This window comes from Chlorocebus sabaeus, chromosome 6, assembly GCF_047675955.1.
Source record: "Chlorocebus sabaeus isolate Y175 chromosome 6, mChlSab1.0.hap1, whole genome shotgun sequence".
Taxonomy (NCBI): Eukaryota; Metazoa; Chordata; class Mammalia; order Primates; family Cercopithecidae; genus Chlorocebus; species Chlorocebus sabaeus.
This window is the reverse complement of record NC_132909.1, coordinates 12921264-12939086: the sequence shown is the minus strand read 5'-3', so window position 1 is coordinate 12939086 and position 17823 is coordinate 12921264. Positions and strand designations below refer to the sequence as shown.

At 53.5% G+C, this 17823-nt stretch overlaps 2 protein-coding genes across 2 annotated transcripts in view; both read left to right on the top strand.

Moving 5' to 3' along the window:
- The first annotated feature begins 299 nt into the window (after window positions 1–299).
- Window positions 300–4604, top strand: APOC2 (apolipoprotein C2). The gene is made up of 4 exons (XM_007997159.3): window positions 300–424; window positions 2779–2846; window positions 3012–3171; window positions 4362–4604. Exons 2-4 carry the CDS (start codon window positions 2792–2794, stop codon window positions 4450–4452), a joined length of 306 nt encoding a protein of 101 aa, XP_007995350.3. The 5' UTR covers window positions 300–424; window positions 2779–2791; the 3' UTR covers window positions 4453–4604.
- A 6232-nt stretch (window positions 4605–10836) lies between these two features.
- CLPTM1 (CLPTM1 regulator of GABA type A receptor forward trafficking) overlaps window positions 10837–17823 on the top strand; it is a 38822-nt gene continuing 31835 nt past the window's right edge. The window contains exon 1 of the mRNA XM_007997160.3: window positions 10837–10931. Within this exon, the coding sequence (XP_007995351.3) occupies window positions 10860–10931 (72 nt within the window). The 5' untranslated portion in view covers window positions 10837–10859. The remainder of the gene's footprint in view (window positions 10932–17823) is intronic.

Genomic DNA, 17823 nt, shown 5'->3' with positions numbered 1-17823 from the left:
GGAGAATGGGGGACTTCGAGGCGCACCAGTTTCAGGAGGGTGAGGGCAGGAGTGCAGGTGGAGTCAGCAGGTCCCCATGATGGCCCTCATTGAGAACTTCGCCCTTGTCTCCCACAAGCTCTGACTCCATTCCCAGTGGGCACCCAGCATCTCCAACCCCTCCACAGCCCCCAAGCCAGCCTCTGTCAGAGGCAAATTCTCAGAGTGAGGGTTCCCTGTCACTTGAGTGAAGATTCCCTGTGGTGTGACCTTGGGGGACGTCATTGCCCTTTCTGTCCCCATCCACCCCCTCAGCGGTTCTGTTGGCCAGGACTTTGGCCTAGACAAAGGATGGGGGTGGTGGCTGTGGAGCGGAAGTGGGTCTCAAACGCTATAAAGCCTCTCTATGCCTGTCCGGAGCTGGTGAGGACAGCCTGCGAGTCTGGTAAGAGAGGCACCCAGGGTGCGGGGGCAGGGGGCATCAGCAGGGAGAGGGCAAAGATCGATAAAGTAGGAATTGTAAGAGGCACAATGTTAGAAGCCCGTGTTGGAACCGTGACTCTGTGTGTGTGTGTGTGTGTGCGCGCGCGTGATGCAGTCTTGCTATATTGCCCAGGCTAGACTCAAACTCCTAGACTCAAGTAATCCTCCTGCCTCAGCCTCCGCAGTAGCTGGGACTATAGGTGCACCACCACACTCCATAAATCACAGAATTTAGAAATGTAGACTATTTGAGCTTCTGCTGAGAGTTGGGGTGGCTGAGGAGGGGAGGATCCCTTGAGCCCAGGAGTTTGAGGCTGCAGTGAGCTATGATCTTGCCACTGTGTTCCAGCCTGGGTGATAGAGAAGCCCCATTTCTAAAAAAGAAAAAGAAAAAGGGCTAGGCACATTGTCTCTCTCGCCTGTAATCCTAGCACTTTGGGAGGCCGAGGCGGGTGGATCACCTGAGGTCAGGAGTTCAAGACCAGCCTTACCAGCATGGTGAAACCCCATCTCTACTAAAATACAAAAATTAGCCGGGTGTGGTGGCGCATGCCTGTAATCCCAGCTACTCCGGAGGCTGAGGTAGGAAAATTGCTTGAACCTGGGAGGTGGAGGTTGCAGTGAGCCCAGATCATGCCACTGCACTCCAGCCTGGGTGACAGAGCAAGACTCAGTCTTGGGGGAAAAAAAAGAATGAAAGAATTTAAAAATCTAAAAAAGAATTGTAGGCTGGGCACGGTGGCTTATACCTGTAATCCAAACGCTTTGGGAGGCTGAGGCGGATGGATCACTTGATGTTAGGAGTTAGAGACCAGCCTGGCCAACATGGTGAAACCCTGTCTCTACTAAAAATACAAAAATTAGACAGATGTGGTGGTGCATGCTTGTATTCCCAGTTACTCAGGAGGCTGAGGCAGGAGGCTGAGGAGACAGAGGTTGCAGTGAGCCAAAATTGTGCCATTGCACTCCAGCCTGGGCAACAGAGCAAGACCCTGTCTCAAAAAAAAAAAAAAAAAAAAAAGGAATTGTAGACCGTTTGCTTGAGCCGTTCTTTCTCCAGGGATCAGATCTCAACCTCTTTCTGATGTAGCTTCCTCATCTCCTATATATGGATGATGATATTGTGCCCTGTGCATGTTCTTCGTAACCAAAAGTGCCTCCCTCATAGGGTGGGTAAGAACTCAGTGAGCAGATGCAGGGACATGAGGTCTGACTTAGGGCTTTTGATCTAGTGTCGGTCCTTAATGGTGTCTGCAGAGCACCTCCCTGCACTGACTCAGGCTTAGCAAAGGGCAGGGGCTTTGCTGTGTTCCTGCTGGGCCCAGAACTGTTTAGGTGCTCAAGAAAGCCTTCTAGGCTGGGCTCAGTGGCTCACGCCTGTACTCCCAGCACCTTGGGGAGGCCAAGATGGGAGGATCGCTTGAGCCCAGGAGTTCCAGACCAGCCTGGGCAACAAAGCAAGTCCCCCATCTCTACAAAAGAATAAAAATTAGCAGCCAGGCATGGTGGCTTATGCCTGTAATCCCAGCACTTGGGGAGGCCAAGGCAGGCAAATCACTTGAGGTTAGGAGTTCAAGACCCGCCTGGACAGCATAGTGAAACCCCATCTCTACTAAAAATACAAAATTTAGGTGGGGCACAGTGGCTCACGCCTGTAATCCCAGCACTTTGGGAGGCCGAGGCAGGTGGATCATGAGGTCAGGAGTTCAAGACCAGCCTGGCCAGCATGGTGGAACCCCATCTCTATTAAAAATACAAAAAATTAGCCAGGCATGGTGGCAGACACCTGTAATCCCAGCTCCTTGGGAGGCTGAGGCAGGAGAATTGCTTGAAACCCAGAGGCGGAGGTTGCAGTGAGCTGAGAACACGCCACTGCACTCTGGCCTGGATGACAGAGCAAGCCTCCATCTCAAAAAAATAAAAACAAAAACAAAAAGCAGCCAGGCGTGGTGGCGGATGCCTGTAATCCCAGCTACTGGGGAGGCTGAGGCAGGAGAATTTCTTGAACCTGGGAGGTATGGGTTGTGGTGAGCCCAGATCGTACCACTATACTCCAACCTGGGTGACAGTGAGATTCCGTTTCAAAAAAGGAAAAAAAAAAAAAGAAATAAAATGTCAAAATCAGGAGTAGAATCACAGGATGTTGGAAAGTGAGGCCCAAGAAGGGGGCTGTGTCCAAGTCCATGCATGGGAAACTTGACTTGGACACCGAGTACGCACAGAGCAGGATCTCAGTCCCCCCACCAGAGTGGGGCGTGACCACAGGAACAGCCGCCTCCAGTCGGCCTGCCATACGACCCCTGCTCAATGTTCCAGGTCTCCCGACACCATGGGCACACGATTCCTCCTGGCTCTGTGTCTCGTCCTCCTGGTACTGGGATTCGGTGAGTGTGAGCTTCCGGGGATGGAGGCCGTGGGGAGGCGAATGAGCTCCAAGCATCTTCTCAGCCCAGGCCCTTCTTACCCCTGCCTCTGCCCTCTCCTCTCATTCCTGCCTCCTTTCCCCCTGCTGCAGCCCCATGGGCTCCCGACACACTCTCCCCCTGCAGAGGTCCAGGGGACCCAACTCCCCAAGCAAGATGAGCCGCCCAGCCCGGCCTTGCTCAGCCAGGTGCAGGAATCTCTCTCCAGTTACTGGGAGTCAGCAAAGGCAGCCGCCCAGAAGCTGTACGAGAAGACATACCTGCCTGCTGTAGACGAGAAACTCAGGTAGCACCTGCCCCTGGAGAAATGGGGTCTGGCCCATACCACCGACTGTATCCGGGACCCAGAAGTTCAGGCCCCAGTCCCTCCTCCCTCAGACCTAGCGGTCCAGACCTCAGCCCCTCCTCCCTTAGACCCAGGAGTCCGGGCCCCCAGCCTCTCCACCCGCAGACCCAGGCCCCCAGCCCCTCCTCCCTCAGACCCAGGAGTCCGGGCCCCCAGCCCCCTCCTCCCTCAGACCCAGGAGTCCGGGCCCCCAGTCCCCTCCTCCCTCAGACCCAGGAGTCCAGGCCCCCAGCCCCCTCCTCCCTCAGACCCAGGAGTCCGGGCCCCCAGCCCCGTCCTCCCTCAGACCCAGGAGTCCGGGCCCCCAGCCTCTCCACCCTCAGACCCAGGCCCCCAGCCCCTCTTTCTCCCTCAGACCCAGGAGTCCAGGCCCCCATCCCTCCTCCCTCAGACCCAGGAGTCCAGGCCCCCATCCCTCCTCCCTCAGACCCAGGAGTCCAGGCCCCCAGCCCCTCCTCCCTCAGACCCAGGAGTCCAGACCCCCATCCCTCTTCCCTCAGACCCAGGAGTCCAGTCCCCCATCCCTCCTCCCTCAGACCCAGGAGTCCAGGCCCCCAGCCCCTCCTCCCTCAGACCCAGGAGTCCAGGCCCCCAGCCCCTCCTCCCTCAGACCCAGGAGTCCAGGCCCCCAGCCCCTCCTTCTCCCTCAGACCCAGGAGTCCAGGCCCCCAGCCCCTCCTTCTCCCTCAGACCCAGGAGTCCAGGCCCCCAGCCCCTCCTTCTCCCTCAGACCCAGGAGTCCAGGCCCCCAGCCCCTCCTTCTCCCTCAGACCCAGGAGTCCAGGCCCCCACCCCCTCCTCCCTCAGACCCAGGAGTCCAGGCCCCCAGCCCCTCCTTCTCCCTCAGACCCAGGAATCCAGGCCCCCAGCCCCTCCTTCTCCCTCAGACCCAAGAGTCCAGGCCCCCAGCCCCTCCTTCTCCCTCAGACCCAGGAGTCCAGGCCCCCACCCCTCCTCCCTCAGACCCAGGAGTCCAGGGCCCCACCCCCTCCTCCCTCAGACCCAGGAGTCCAGGCCCCAGCCCCTCCTCCCTCAGACCCAGGAGTCCAGGCCCCAGCCCCTCCTCCCTCAGACCCAGGAGTCCAGGCCCCAGCCCCTCCTCCCTCTAACCCTCTGTGCTTTCTCCCCAGGGACTTGTACAGCAAAAGCACAGCAGCCATGAGCACTTACACAGGCATTTTTACTGACCAAGTTCTTTCTGTGCTGAAGGGAGAGGAATAACAGCCAGACCCTCCATCTGTGGACAAGGGGAGAGTCCCCCGCTCCCCTGATCCCCCAGGTTCGGACTGAGCTCCCCCTTCCCAGTAGCTCTTGCATCCTGCTCCCAACTCTAGCCTGAGTGCTTTTCAATAAAAAATACAATTCAAGTTGCTTCTCATGGATGGCACTGCTTTTGACTCAGGGGCCAAGATGGAGGGGCTGACTCAGTCCAGCCAACATTTAATCAGCACCTACTGCTGTGTATGAAGCCCTAACCCATGGGTCCGTGGGAATAAAACAGTGAATAGTAACAATAAATAATCGAAACAGCAATTAGAACTACTCTTTATTGAAGTCCAGCTGTCTCTCTCTCTCTCTCTCTTTTTTTTTTTTGAGGTTGGGTTTCACTCTGTCACCCAGGCTGGACTGCAGTGGTGCAATCTCAGCTCACTGCACCCTCCGCCTCCAAGGCTGCAGCGATTCTCTGTGCCCCAGCGTCTGGAGTAGTTGGGATTACAGGCATGTGCCACTGTGCACGGTTAATGTTTGTATTTTTAGTAGACACAGGGTTTCGCCATGATGGCTAGGCTGGTCTCAAGCTCCTGACCTTAAGTGATCCACCTGCCTCTCTCCCAAAGTGCTGGGGTGACAGGCATGAGCCACCACGCCAGGCCAAAATCCGGCTTTCTCATTTGTAAAATGACAAATGATAGACACAGCTAGTCCACAGTGGCCTCTGACAGTCTCCAGTTGTTAACGGTGGATGATGTCCAGGTTCTTGGCGTCTTGAACAAAGAACTGAACAAAACAGACAAACAAAGCAAGGAAGAAATGAAGGGATTTATTGAAAATGAACGTACACTCCACGGTGTGGGAGCGGGCCCAAGCATATGGGTTCAAAAGTCCTGTTACAGAATTTTTGGGAGTTTAAACTCCCTCCCTAGAGGATTCCCCTTCCACTGGTTACTTCCGGTATACGGTATGTAAATGAAGAGGATGAAGAAAAGTTACAAAGTCATTTACTGCCTACCAGAGAGGATGTTTCCTGTTATAGCTGAAGTGAATTGGCCTCATGTTCCCTGCCTCCAGACCCTATTTTCCTGCCTCACAGTTGCTGGACTGACTCATTTTTTATTTTATTTATTTTGTTTTGAGATAAGGTCTTGCTCTGTCGACCAGGCTGAAGTGCAGGGGTGAGATCTCGGCTTACTGTAGCCTTGACCTCTTGAGCTCAAGAGATCCTCCCATCCCAGCCTCCCAAGTAGTTGGGACTAGAGATGCACCTGGCTCATTTTTTTGTATTTTTAGTAGAGACGGGGTTTTGCCATGTTGCCTAGGCTAGTCTCCGATTCCCAGGCTCAAGCGATCTGCCCACATTGCCCTCCCAAAGTGCTGGGATTACCGGTGTGAACCACTGCACCAGGCCTGGGCTGACGCTTTCAATGTGCCACTGCAATCAGGTATAAAGGTCCCGTGGCAGAGGGGAGAATGGTGCCCAAGTCAGTGCTGCATTGCCGGGACCCAAGACGACAGACCTCTAGGGCTGGCGCGGTGGCTCACGCCTGTAATCCGAGAGCTTTGCTTGGCCAAGGTGGGCAGATCATCTGAGGTCAGGAGTTCAAGACCAGCCTGGCCAACATGGTGAAAACAAACAAAAAAAACACAAAAATTTCTCTAATAAAAACACAAAAATTAGCCAGGGTGGCCTGCGCCTATAATCCCAGTTACCTGGAGGCTGAGGCAGGAGAACTGCTTGTACCCAGGAGGCAGAGATCGGGCCACTGCACTCTAGCCTGGGCAGCAGAGTAAGACTCTGTCTCAAAAAAAAAAAAAAAGAAAAAGAAAAACTTATTTAAAAAAAAATGCAAGTAAAAAGCACAGAAGGCAGAAGGTGCAAATAAGCAGAGGCTCCATGGTCTGAAGGAGGCCACTGTTGGGACCATGAATGAAGGGGGCTGGGGGCCGAGATTCCTGTATCCTGAGGGAGTCCAGGGTGGTCCTGCTCCCCAAGTCCCATGGGTGGGGCTATTGGTCTCTGGAGATCCACGGCTTGTGTTTCTCCTAATCTGCTTGGCATTAACCTCCAGCCAGGCTTTCAACACCCTTGGGGCAGTTTTCCCAGGTCCTGGGGCTGGGCAGCTGAGTCCAGTAAAAAACAGGGGCCCTGGAGAGGGACTGTGGGCAATGCCCCCGAGTCCCCGGGGCCTGGGAAGAATGGAGGCTGCCAAGCGCAGGAGGTGGTGGGGAGGGGGAGACCCTGGAGTAACAATCCCTGCTCTGTCCACTTGGTTCCCACGGACTCGAGCCAAACCAAAGCACTGCCCGGACCAGTTCGGCTTCCAACCAATACTGGTGCTGGCCTCAGACTCCTCCTTCCTTTCTCAGAACCCCATTCCCCTCAGGGCCCCCAGAGTCCAGGCCCCTAGATTCTTCTTCCCCTAGGACTCAGGAGTCTGGGACCCCCTAATCCCTTCTCTTCAGGACCTAGAAGGTTGGATCCCCAGTCCCCTTCTCCCTTAGAACCTGAAATCACAGCCCTTGATCAGTATTTTGCGCCCCCTAGTGGAGAGAACAGTGGATCTATCATGTGACTTACAGTAGGAATGGCAGAATTTTTTACTTACTATGATTCTTAATTTTTTTAGAGACAGGGTCTCACTCTGTCGCCCAGGATGGAGTGCAGTAGTGTGATCACAGCTAATTGCAACCTCGAACGAACTCCTGGGCTTCGGCATCCCTCCCACCTCAGCCTCGGAGTAGCTGGACCACAGATGGATGCCACCACACTGCCTAATTTTTTAAATATTTAGTAGAGCTAGGATCTCGCTATGTAGCCAAGGCTGGTCTTAAACTCCTAGGCTCAAGCGATCCTTCTGCCTCAGCCTCCCAGAGTGCTAGGATTACAGGCATGAGCCACCAGGCCTGGACAGAATGGCAGAATTTATTTGGTCACCCAACAGAGCGCAGGAAGGCTCTGCAGGGAACCTGGCTCCACAGGAGCCCTGTCCAAGATCACACTTTTCATGAGAAGCTGAGACCTCGTCATGCTCCAGCACATTGGCCCTTGCAGTGTATGAGACTTGGAAGGCACATTGGGGCAGTTTGTATTTACAGCCTAGAGCACAGTTGGGGTTGCAGTGAGGCTGGTGAAAGTTTCAAAGCCCCTCACTTGGCCGGGCCCAGTGGCTCACGACTGTCATCCCAGCACTTTGGGAGGCCGAGGCAGGCAGATCACGAAGTCAGGAGATGGAGACCATCCTGGCTAACACAGTGAAACCCTGTCTCTACTAAAAAAAAAAAAAAAAAAAATTAGCCGGGTGTGGTGGCCAGCGCCTGTAGTCCCAGCTACTCAGGAGGCTGAGGCCGTGAGGCTGGAGAATGGTGTGAACCTGGGAGGCAGAGCTTGCAGTGAGCCGAGATGGCGCCACTGCACTCTAACCTGGGGCGACAGCGCAAGACTCTGTCCAAAAAAAAAAAAAAAAGGTCCCTCACTTGCCTGGGCTTTCCATGGTCCTCTACCTAAATTTGTACAAGTAATTTTGTACTTTTTTTTTTTTTGAGACAGAGTTTCCCTCTTGTTGCCCAGGCTGGGAGTGCAATGGATGATCTCGGCTCACCACAACCTCCGCTTCCCGGGATCAAGTGATTCTTCTGCCTCGGGCTCCCGAGTAGCTGGGATTACAGGCATGTGCCACCACGCCCAGCTAATTTTGTACTTTTAGTAGAGATGGGGTTTCTCCGTGTTGGTCAGGCTGCTCTCAAACTCCTGACCTCAGGTGATCCGCCAGCCTCGGCCTCCCAAAGTGCTGGGATTACAGGTGTGAGCCACCATGCCTGGCCAATTTTGTACTTTTTAAAAGAGGGCAGGCTGGGCACGGTGGCTCACGCCTGTAATCCCAAAACTTTGGGAGGCCAAGGCAGGCGGATCACAAGGTCAGGAGATCAAGACCATCCTGGCTAACACAGTGAAACCCCATCTCTACTAAAAATACAAAAATTAGCTGGGCCTGGTGGCGGGCGCCTGTAGTCCCAGCTACTTGGGAGGCTGAGGCAGGAGAATGGCATGAACCTGGGAGGCAGAGCTTGCATTAAGCTGAGATCGCACCACTGCACTCCAGCCTAGGTGACAGAGTAAGACGCTATCTCAAAAAAAAAAAAAAAAAAAAAAAGGCCCACAAAACACATAAGCCTCAGATCCCACAAAGTCTCCTCAATCCCTGTCTTAGTCTATTCACTTCATCCCTGGGCTTAAAGACTGGGCCGACACGTTCAAAAAATCGTTATTAACACCATTATTATCTGTAACAGAGGGGATGAGCCACGAAGTTTTCTTTTTGTTTTGTTTTCTTTTTTTTGTTTTGTGGAGGCAGAGTCTTGCTCTGTTGCCTAGGCCGGAGTGCAGTGGCATGATCTTGGCTCACTGCAACCTCTGCCTCCCGGGTTCAAGCAATTCTCCTGCCTCAACCTCCTGAATAGCTGGGATTACAGGCGACCGCCGCCATGCCCAGCTAATTTTTGTATTTTTAGTAGAGACGGGGTTTCACCAAGTTGGCGAGGCTGGTCTCAAACTCCTGACCTCAGGTGATCTGCCTGCCTCGGCCTCCCAAAGTGCTGGGATTACAGGCGTGAGCCACCGCGGCCGGCTGAGGCATGAAGTTTTCTAAGGTTCCTTCTTGCCCTGTGTTAGCCCTCAGAGAGGTAAGTCAAGTCACTCACCTTCTGCACTTAGAGAGCGTCATACTTTCTTTCAGCAATAATCCCCAGGGCAGTGCTGGAGATACAGCAGTGACCACAACAGTCCAGGGTCAGCCTGCCCAGTTGGGGAGACACACCCATCCCTGACAGTGATGACACAAAGTGAGCAGGGGTGGGGTGGAGGAGCTGAGGAGGCAAGGGAGGATGGGAAAGCAACTCAGAGAGAGCTTCCTAGAGCGAGAGCTAGTATTACAGAGCTGAGACCTAGAGGAAAGTGGAGGAAACCGATAATAAAATGATAATTAAATATTTAGAATATCCCAATGCAAAGCTTACTCTCTTTCCAGGTAATATATAGAGTTCATAATCACAGCGCCCCGAATATTGACCACTTAAGCATGAGGCCCAGGGCCTGATGTTTTACATTCGCGATCTAACTACGTCTTCCCAATAACACAGGGGGGCAAAACGGGAAGACGAATAACGAGTACGATTAGAATCCCTAGTTTATAAAAGGGGAGAAACTGAGGCTCAGAGATGTCACTTGTCACCAGCCTGGCCAACACGGTGAAACTCCGTCTCTACTTACAAAAAAAAACAAAAACAAAAAAATTAGCCAGGCGTGGTGGCGCGCTCCTGTAATCCCAGCTACTCGGGAGGATGAGGCAGGAGAATCACTTGAACCCAGGAGGCCGAGGTTGCAGTGAGCCCAGATCACGCCATTGCACTCCAGCCTGGTGGACAGAGTGAGGCTTCATCTAAAAAAAAACAAAAAAGAGAGAGAGAGAGAGAGAGGTCACTTGTCCAGGATCTCTTATCCGGTCAGTAGCACCACATGGATTTGAACCCTGGCCAGACGTCCACCCAATTTCACGTGTGAAGAGTTAACAGCCTCCTAGAGTCTTGTCCTCTCTGGGCCTCCGTAACACCCTCTCCAAGCCAGGGGTCTCCCAGCACATGGCCGGGTTTAGAGCTGTACGAAGACACACAGCTAATGAAAAACTGTGGAATTCTCAGAGCCTGTGAAGCCTAGTCCAGGGATGCGAGGTTTGGACCACTAAGGGAACGCGCATGCGTGCTAGGCAGGGCCGACCGAAGGCTTCGGGGTGTATCATAGGGTCTTATCGCAGGGGTGTTGGCCGTAAGACCCCTGGAATTGGAAATCTAAATACACAGAAAGGCTATGAGCTCAGGAGACTTGGACGAAAGAGTTGTGTTATGAAGAGGGGTCAGAAGACAAGGGTGCTGGGCAAAAGGCTTGCTCTTCGACTCCGAATACGGTGCCCAGAAAGGTTTCTCTGACGAAAGAGGGGCGTGGTTCGAAGCCGTACTGTGGCCGGTAAAGCTCAAGAAACATGGAACGAAAAGGACGAAAAAAATCGGCAGGGAGAGGCGGACAGGATGGCCCGAAAGGCTCATATAACCGAAAACGTGGGTTAATGTGAAGGGGCGGAAGAGACAGAACTTATGGGAGGTGCATGCTGGCAGAGAAAGTCCTGGAGTTCGGAACATACAGTGTTTCTATTAGGTGGAAACAGCCTGCGGGAAAGAAATACGGTGGCCAGGTTGGTCCTTTCACAGCCGAAAGCGGCCTTTCTGAGAGGCGTGGCTGCGGCACTCTTGCCGGATACGGTGGCCCGGCGGGGCTAGAAAGTATGAAATCTCGCGCGATTACGCTGCGCGTCGGGGACGGGGCGGAGCTGGCGGCGGGGGCGGGGACCCGGAGCGGGAAGATGGCGGCGGCGCAGGAGGCGGACGGGGCCCGCAGCGCCGTGGTGGCGGCCGGGGGAGGCGGCTCCGGTCAGGTACGGAGGCCGAGAGGGGACTGAGGGGGTTCTTCCCCAGTCGGGGGGCCTCCCACGGGGCGTGTCCTGCTCTTTGTTGTGGAATCCAGTGCACTGGGGGCCCCTTGCCCAGAGGGACCTTGAATACCCGGCCCAGGGAGGGCCGGACCGCCCAGGAGGCCGGACGGTGCCGCAAACGGGGCCCTGTTGCGTGTTGGGTCCCCTGCGCGCTCGCGCCGGGCTGCCACCAGCCTTATCGCTCGAGCCGGGGAGACAGTGGCTCGGAGGGGCGCAGGCTTGTGCCTTGGCGCGCTGGCTTCTCGACTCCGCGATTCCAGGCTCTGAGGCCGTTCCTAGAGTGATCTGGCGTTCAGGTTTCGTTGTAGTGCTGGAGGTGTGCGCAGTGATTAATTGAGAGTTTTCTAGCTCTTGGGAAGTCTGGATAAGCAGGGCATGGCCGACAGACCCATTTTACAGACGGGAATCCAAGGAACAGTGAGACTAAGGCGCTTCCAGAAGGTCATCCCAGTTAGGTTTGTAACTTTATGTAGAAGTTACAAGACATTGCTGACACAGGGACTAGTATGGATGTGCTTTTAACATGAACTAGTCCTATGGGTTAATTAGTCCATGTATGGATGACTTCTGACCCACTGCTGCCTTAACACACTGCAGAGCATACCATTTCAGGCAGCTACCGTTCAGGCATTTGGGGAATAGATGGAGACATCAAGGTGATGTCGACCCACCCACTGGGATGTCACTGACATGTAGGAGGCAGCTCAGGGGAAAGGAGTGCGGGTTGAGAGGGGAGAATGAAGCTGACTCTCTGTATGACCTTGGGCAAGTTCCTTTCCCTCTTTAGGCCTTTATTTCTCCCCTGTTAACTGCAGAGGTTGGACAGGAGGGCCAGCCATATCCCTGCTTTCATGGGACGGGGAGAGGGGACTGACATGTAAACAAACAGTTATAATCCTGAATGATTAGGTTGGTGACAGAAGTCTGTGTCCAGGGACTGGGGGAGCCCAGAGAAGGAGCAAGTGGTATTACCTGGGGAGGACACCTGGATGAAGTTAGTGTGATAGAGCCCACTATATCTGCTCTGAATCTGTTCAGCATTCTCAGCCAGGGCCTGGCCTCAGGGACAGCTCAGGAAATGTGTGTTGAGTTAGTGCTGGAATGAAGGCTCAGTTCCTGTCTTCAGGGGTTTTCTAGTCTTGCTGAAAGGAGGTCGTTCCCCCTCTGGGTTTCTGTTGATTATTGGGTTGGTGGTGGATTGAGAGACCAGGGCCCAGGTTGTGCTGATTGCCCTGAGCTTCCAGATGGCACTCTGATCTTCTCTTGTACCAACTCTGCTTAAAAACAATCAAGACTTACCCCTTTGCCTTTAGAACAAAGTACAAATTCTTTTATAAATCACAGCCTTGCGTGATCCACCTCTTTTCTTCAGACTAGAATTTCTCGAGCTCGGCACTGTCAACATTTTGAATTGGATAATGCTTTGTTTGGGGGACTGCCCTGTGCATTTTAGGATGTTTAGCAGCATCCCTGGCCTCTACACACTAGATGTCAGTAGCTCAGCAGCATCCACGCCCCTCCCCAGTTGTGACAACCATAAATGTCTCCAGACATTGCTAAATGTTCCAGGAGGAGGGGGGCAAAGTTATCCCTGCATGAGAACCACTGCGCTAAAGGGGATCCACTGCTCTGAAACCTATTTTATTTCTAAACCTCTTTTATTGCCTCTCAGTCTCTTTCCTTGCAGTCTACGCACAGATCTCTCCCCTCTTTAGTTAGCTGATGTATCTTAGTCCTACAGATTTCAGATGTTCCCTCCTGCAGAAAGCCCTCTTTGACTGTCTGGGATCCCCTGTCCCAGGCCTGCACCAGCTGGGTTTCACTGTCTGGGGACTGGTCTCCTCCACTGGACTGGGAGCCCCAGGAGGGCAGAACCGGGACTGCCTTGATCACCACTACTTCCTTAGCACCACTCAGCTCAGGGTTGGGCACAGAGGAGGTGCTCAGTGTTTGTAGAATGAGTGGATCTTGAAACAGAGGCTGGGCTGAGGTGAAATTCCCTGATGCGCAGTGGTGGATTCAGGTAATCAGTGAAGACATGCGGTAAAATGTAGCTTCCTCCCGCTCTTGCCTAGCCCTGGTGGTCTCAGCTGCTTCTTGGGCCCCTTAGCAGATGTTGCTGGGCATTGTGTGTGTGCGTCGATGTGCAGATCCAAGAGCAGGAACTAACTGTGTCTTAGTCACTGATGTGTCCACAGCCACTGCCACCCTTCTCCCATGCCCAGGGCCTAGTGCACAGCAGGCAGACCCTCGGCCCAGTCTCCTGCTTTAGCCAGCGTGCTCCTATAGCCAGGAACTCAGCTTTGCCATTCATTCCTTCAGCGAATACAAATTGAGTCTACTACATGCTAGGCCGTGTGCTGATGCTGGGGATACAGCTGTGAACAAAATAGGTGCTGCCCTCTTGAAGGCCCTTACCCTTGTGTTCTAGTTGGAGCTGAATTTGTAGGGGAAGCACAGACAGGGACACACAGTGAACAAGATAAATAAGGAAAACAGCAGTTCAGATGACTCTGTGTGCCATGGACAGAAATAAAGCTGGGATGGGAATAGGAAGTGAGGGGTGGGTAGAAGAGTTGCAATTAAATAGGGTAGTCTAGGAAGGCCTCTCTGAAGAGGTGATGCTTGAACAAAGACCTGAAGGAAGTGAGAGGGGGAGTCCCAAAGATACGAGGGAAAAGCCTTTCAGGCAAAGGAACAACCAGTGCAAAGGCCCTGAGGTGGGAGGTGCCTAGTGTGATGCAGGAATGTCAAGGAGGTTGGAGCGGGTGAGGGGAGAGGAGTGGCTGGGGACAGATGCAGATTATGCCAAGCTTTGGAGGCCTTGGGGAGGACTTGGCCTTTACTCAGGGAAATAGGAGCTGAAAACTCTGTCACCACCATCTCAGCTCACTGCAACCTCTGTCTCCTGGGTTCAGGCAATTCTCCTACCTCAGCCTCCCAAGTAGCTGGGATTATAAGCATCTGCCACCACACCCAGCTAATTTTTGTATTTTTAGTAGAGACAGGGTTTCACCAGCTTGGCCAGGCTGGTCTTAAACTCCTGACCTCAGGCAATCTGCCTGCCTCAGCCTCCCAAAGTGCTGAGATTTCAGGCATAAGCCACCATGCCCAGCCTTGTAGTATAATTTAGATGGTATAACGTTAGTTAACCTGTTGTCAGGGTAGAGTTCATTGACTCCTGGTCCATTTATGCAGTTGTGTGGTGCAGCCATCACCACAGTCTGGTCTGAGAAAGCTTCTGTCTCCTCAAAAAGTTCCCTTTTGCAGTCTCTGCTGCTCCCAGCCCTAGGCAGCCACGGAGGTGTTATCTCTGTAATTTTCTACAAATTTCTTAAACAAGGACCTAAACAACATCCAGTCTTTTCTGTCCAGCTTCTTTCATTGGGCATAATGGGTTTGAGGTTCATGTTGTTACACAGATCTGCAGTTGTTCCTTTTTATTTTATTTTTTACAACCCAGGATCAGGGAAATTTGGCCTTTGGGGAAATCCTAAAGTACACGCTCTCACTTGTTCCTTTTCACTGCTGAGTAGCAGTCCACAGACGTGACACAGTTTATTCTTTCATACCTTGAAGGATATTTGGGTTGTTTATAGTTTTTGGCTATTGCCAATAATGCTGCTATGAACATTCATGTACAAGCTTTTCTGTGGCAGTATTTCTTTTCCTTTTTTTTCTAAGTAAAGAAAGACAGGGTCTCCCTGTGTTGCCCAGGCTGGTCTCCAACTCCTGGGCTCAAGGGATCCTCCTGCCTTGGCCTCCCAAAGTGCTAGGATTATAGGCATGAGCCACCACACACGGCCATTGTTTTTGAGGCAGAGTCATGCTCTGTCGCCTAGGCTGTAGTGCAGTGGTGCGATCCTGGCTCACTGTAGCCTCATCCTCCAAGGCTCAATTGATCTTTCCGCCCCAGCCTCCTGAGTAGCTGGGACCACAGGCATGCACCACCACACCTGGCTAATTTTGATATTTTTTATAGAGATGAGGTTTTGCTGTGTTGCCCAGGTTGGTCTTGAACTCCAGGGCTCAAGCAGTCTTCCTGCCTTGGCCTCCTGAAGTGCTGGGATTATAGGCGTGAGCCACTGCGCCCAGCCACGTTTTCTGCCTCCTGGGTAGCCATTCAGGATGGGTTTGCTGGATTGTGTAGTAGGTGCACATATGACTGCCATATTTTCCGAAGTGGCTGCACTTTTCCTTTCCCCGTAGCAGTGTGTGAGGGTTCCTGTTTTTCCACATCCCCGCCAGCACTTGTGATTGTCTGTCTCTCTGCTGATAGCCATCCTAATAGGTGTGAAGTGACATCTCATGGTGGTTTTAACTTGCCGTTCCGTGGGAAGGTTCCCAGCTAAATTGCCCATCACTAACAGGTAAGAGAAGAGACCTGGGAGTCAGCCAGACGTAGCTTCAAATCCTGGCCTGGCATCAAATGTCCATTCCTGACCCCAAATCAGCTCAGACCCGTTGAAACCCATACTTGGGCCCCTAAATTTCCCAGGAGCTAGGCTGGCCGTGAGGAGAGGCCTTGTGCCTGTCTGTTGTAGCTTCCCCAGCCGACCCCCGCTCCATAGATCTCATCAGAATGTGGCTTCCTCTGTCTCAGCCCAAGGGTCTCACCCAATGACCCAGACGCCAAAGGGAGCGCCTCTCTGACCACCCGCTCCAGAGTGGATCCATGTCCCCAACTCAGTTGCTGTCACTACCCCCTGCTTGTTTTCCATGTACCTTTTTTTTTTTTTTAGACGGAGTCTCGCTCTGTCACCCAGGCTGGAGTGCAGTGGCGCAATCTCAGCTCACTGCAAGCTCCGCCTCCCGGGTTCACACCATTCTCCTGCCTCAGCCTCCCGAGTAGCTGGGACTACAGGTGCCCACCACCTCGCCCAGCTAGTTTTTTATATTTTTTAGTAGAGACGGGGTTTCACCGTGTTAGCCAGAATGGTCTTGATCTCCTGACCTCGTGATCCGCCCGTCTCGGCCTCCCAAAGTGCTGGGATTACAGGCTTGAGCCACCGTGCCCGGCCTCATGTACCATTTTTAATTATCCTGCTTACCGTTCTAGTGTGTTTCCCTCTAGATCCTCAGCTCTGGGCAAGCAGGGCCCACATTTCTGTCTTAAATGTACCAGTATTTTCACAATCTGGTCCACAGGTCAGAGAGGTGAAGTGATGTTCCCAAAGTGTCACAGCAAGAACGGTGGGACCAGGACAATAACTGAGGCCCGTTTGACCCTGGAGCCCCTACAGTGCTGTCCTGTACTTTGGGAGATTACAGGACAGAGCTCTTGCTGGTGAAGGGGACAGGAGGTGACAAGTGACACATTTAACAAATGTGGCCCCTCTGACCATGCCCCTGGGGCATTTGCTATCTGGTGGGTGAGGTGAATGGAGAAAACATTGCAGAGGAGTGGACTGGGGGCTGTGGAGGGGAAGGCCAGACACTGGAGCCTCAGAGAGAAGTGGGTTTGGGTGACCTGAGTGTCCAGGGTGAGCCCTTCAGGCAGCAGTGGCTACACAGGTGTGTATCACACCCCTACTCTGTGCCGCTGCTGCTTCTGAGCTGACCATGACCATGGCAGCCCTGGTCCTGCCTCTTGAAGGCTGACGGCTGAGGGGACAGCTGGGAGGAGGGGTGAATGAGAACAGGACTGGGGAGCTAGCAGGGTGCACGAAGGGTGAGCAGGACATCCCCTTCCAAACCTGGCATTCTGAGAGTCTCTGTGACCTTCTGTGTCTGAGGGAAGAGCCCTCCTCTGGGAAGCCGTGCCTGGCTCTCTCGCCCGCCCCCCTTCCCTTCTGTCATTCTGCTTCTGTGGTTGTCCTTCCTGAGTGACCAGACAAGTGGCTTCACCTCTCTGAGCCTCCCTTTGCTCAGCAGCCAGATGGAGCTGGTCATAGTTTTGGCCTCAGGGTTAGTGTGCTGTGTGCTGTCACAGACATGTCCTGTGGCCGTGGCTTATGGTAGTGGCTGATAGTCTGTGTTTTTCTGTGTCTGTCTCACCTGCTGGACCAGGGGCCCTTGGAGGGCAGGGCTGGGCACAGAGGGGGTCTCAGGAATGGTTTGCCCAGGCAAGGCCCTTTCAGCTAAGCCCCAGCCTTGAAGAATCTGGCACCTGCCATGAGACTCCTTCTGTTGCTGTCCCCAATAGCCACCTCCTTGCATCCTGGCTCCAGCCCCAGGGAGCAGTGGACAGTCATCAGGATCAGACTGTGTCTCTTTTTTTTTTTTTTTTTTTTTTTGAGACGGAGTCTCGCTCTGTCGCCCAGGCTGGAGTGCAGTGGCCGGATCTCGGCTCACTGCAAGCTCCGCCTCCCGGGTTTACGCCATTCTCCTGCCTCAGCCTCCCGAGTAGCTGGGACTACAGACGCTCGCCACCTCGCCCAGCTATTTTTTTGTATTTTTTACTAGAGACGGGGTTTCACCGGGTTAGCCAGGATGGTCTTGATCTTCTGACCTCGTGATCCGCCCGTCTCGGCCTCCCAAAGCGCTGGGATTACAGGCTTGAGCCACCGCGCCCGGCCCAGACTGTGTCTCTAATCTTCTGTTTCTGCACCTGCTGCTTCTCTCACTTCCTCCTTTGCGCCACCAGCTTGCTATGTTTTAGGTCACAGCTCCAATGCCCTCTCCTCCAGGAAGTTGCCCCGACTTCTAGGCTGGACCAGGTACCTCTCGGGGCTCCTGCATTCCAGCCCCGTTCTGGACAGTCACTGTCTAGAGATGAGTTTGTCTCCCCACCGGGCTGTTGAACCCCAGGAGGACAGCAAAGGACTCTCTAGGTCACCACTGGGTCCCCAGCGCAGCGGAGGTGCTCTGGGAGTGTTTTCCTCCTAAAACAAGA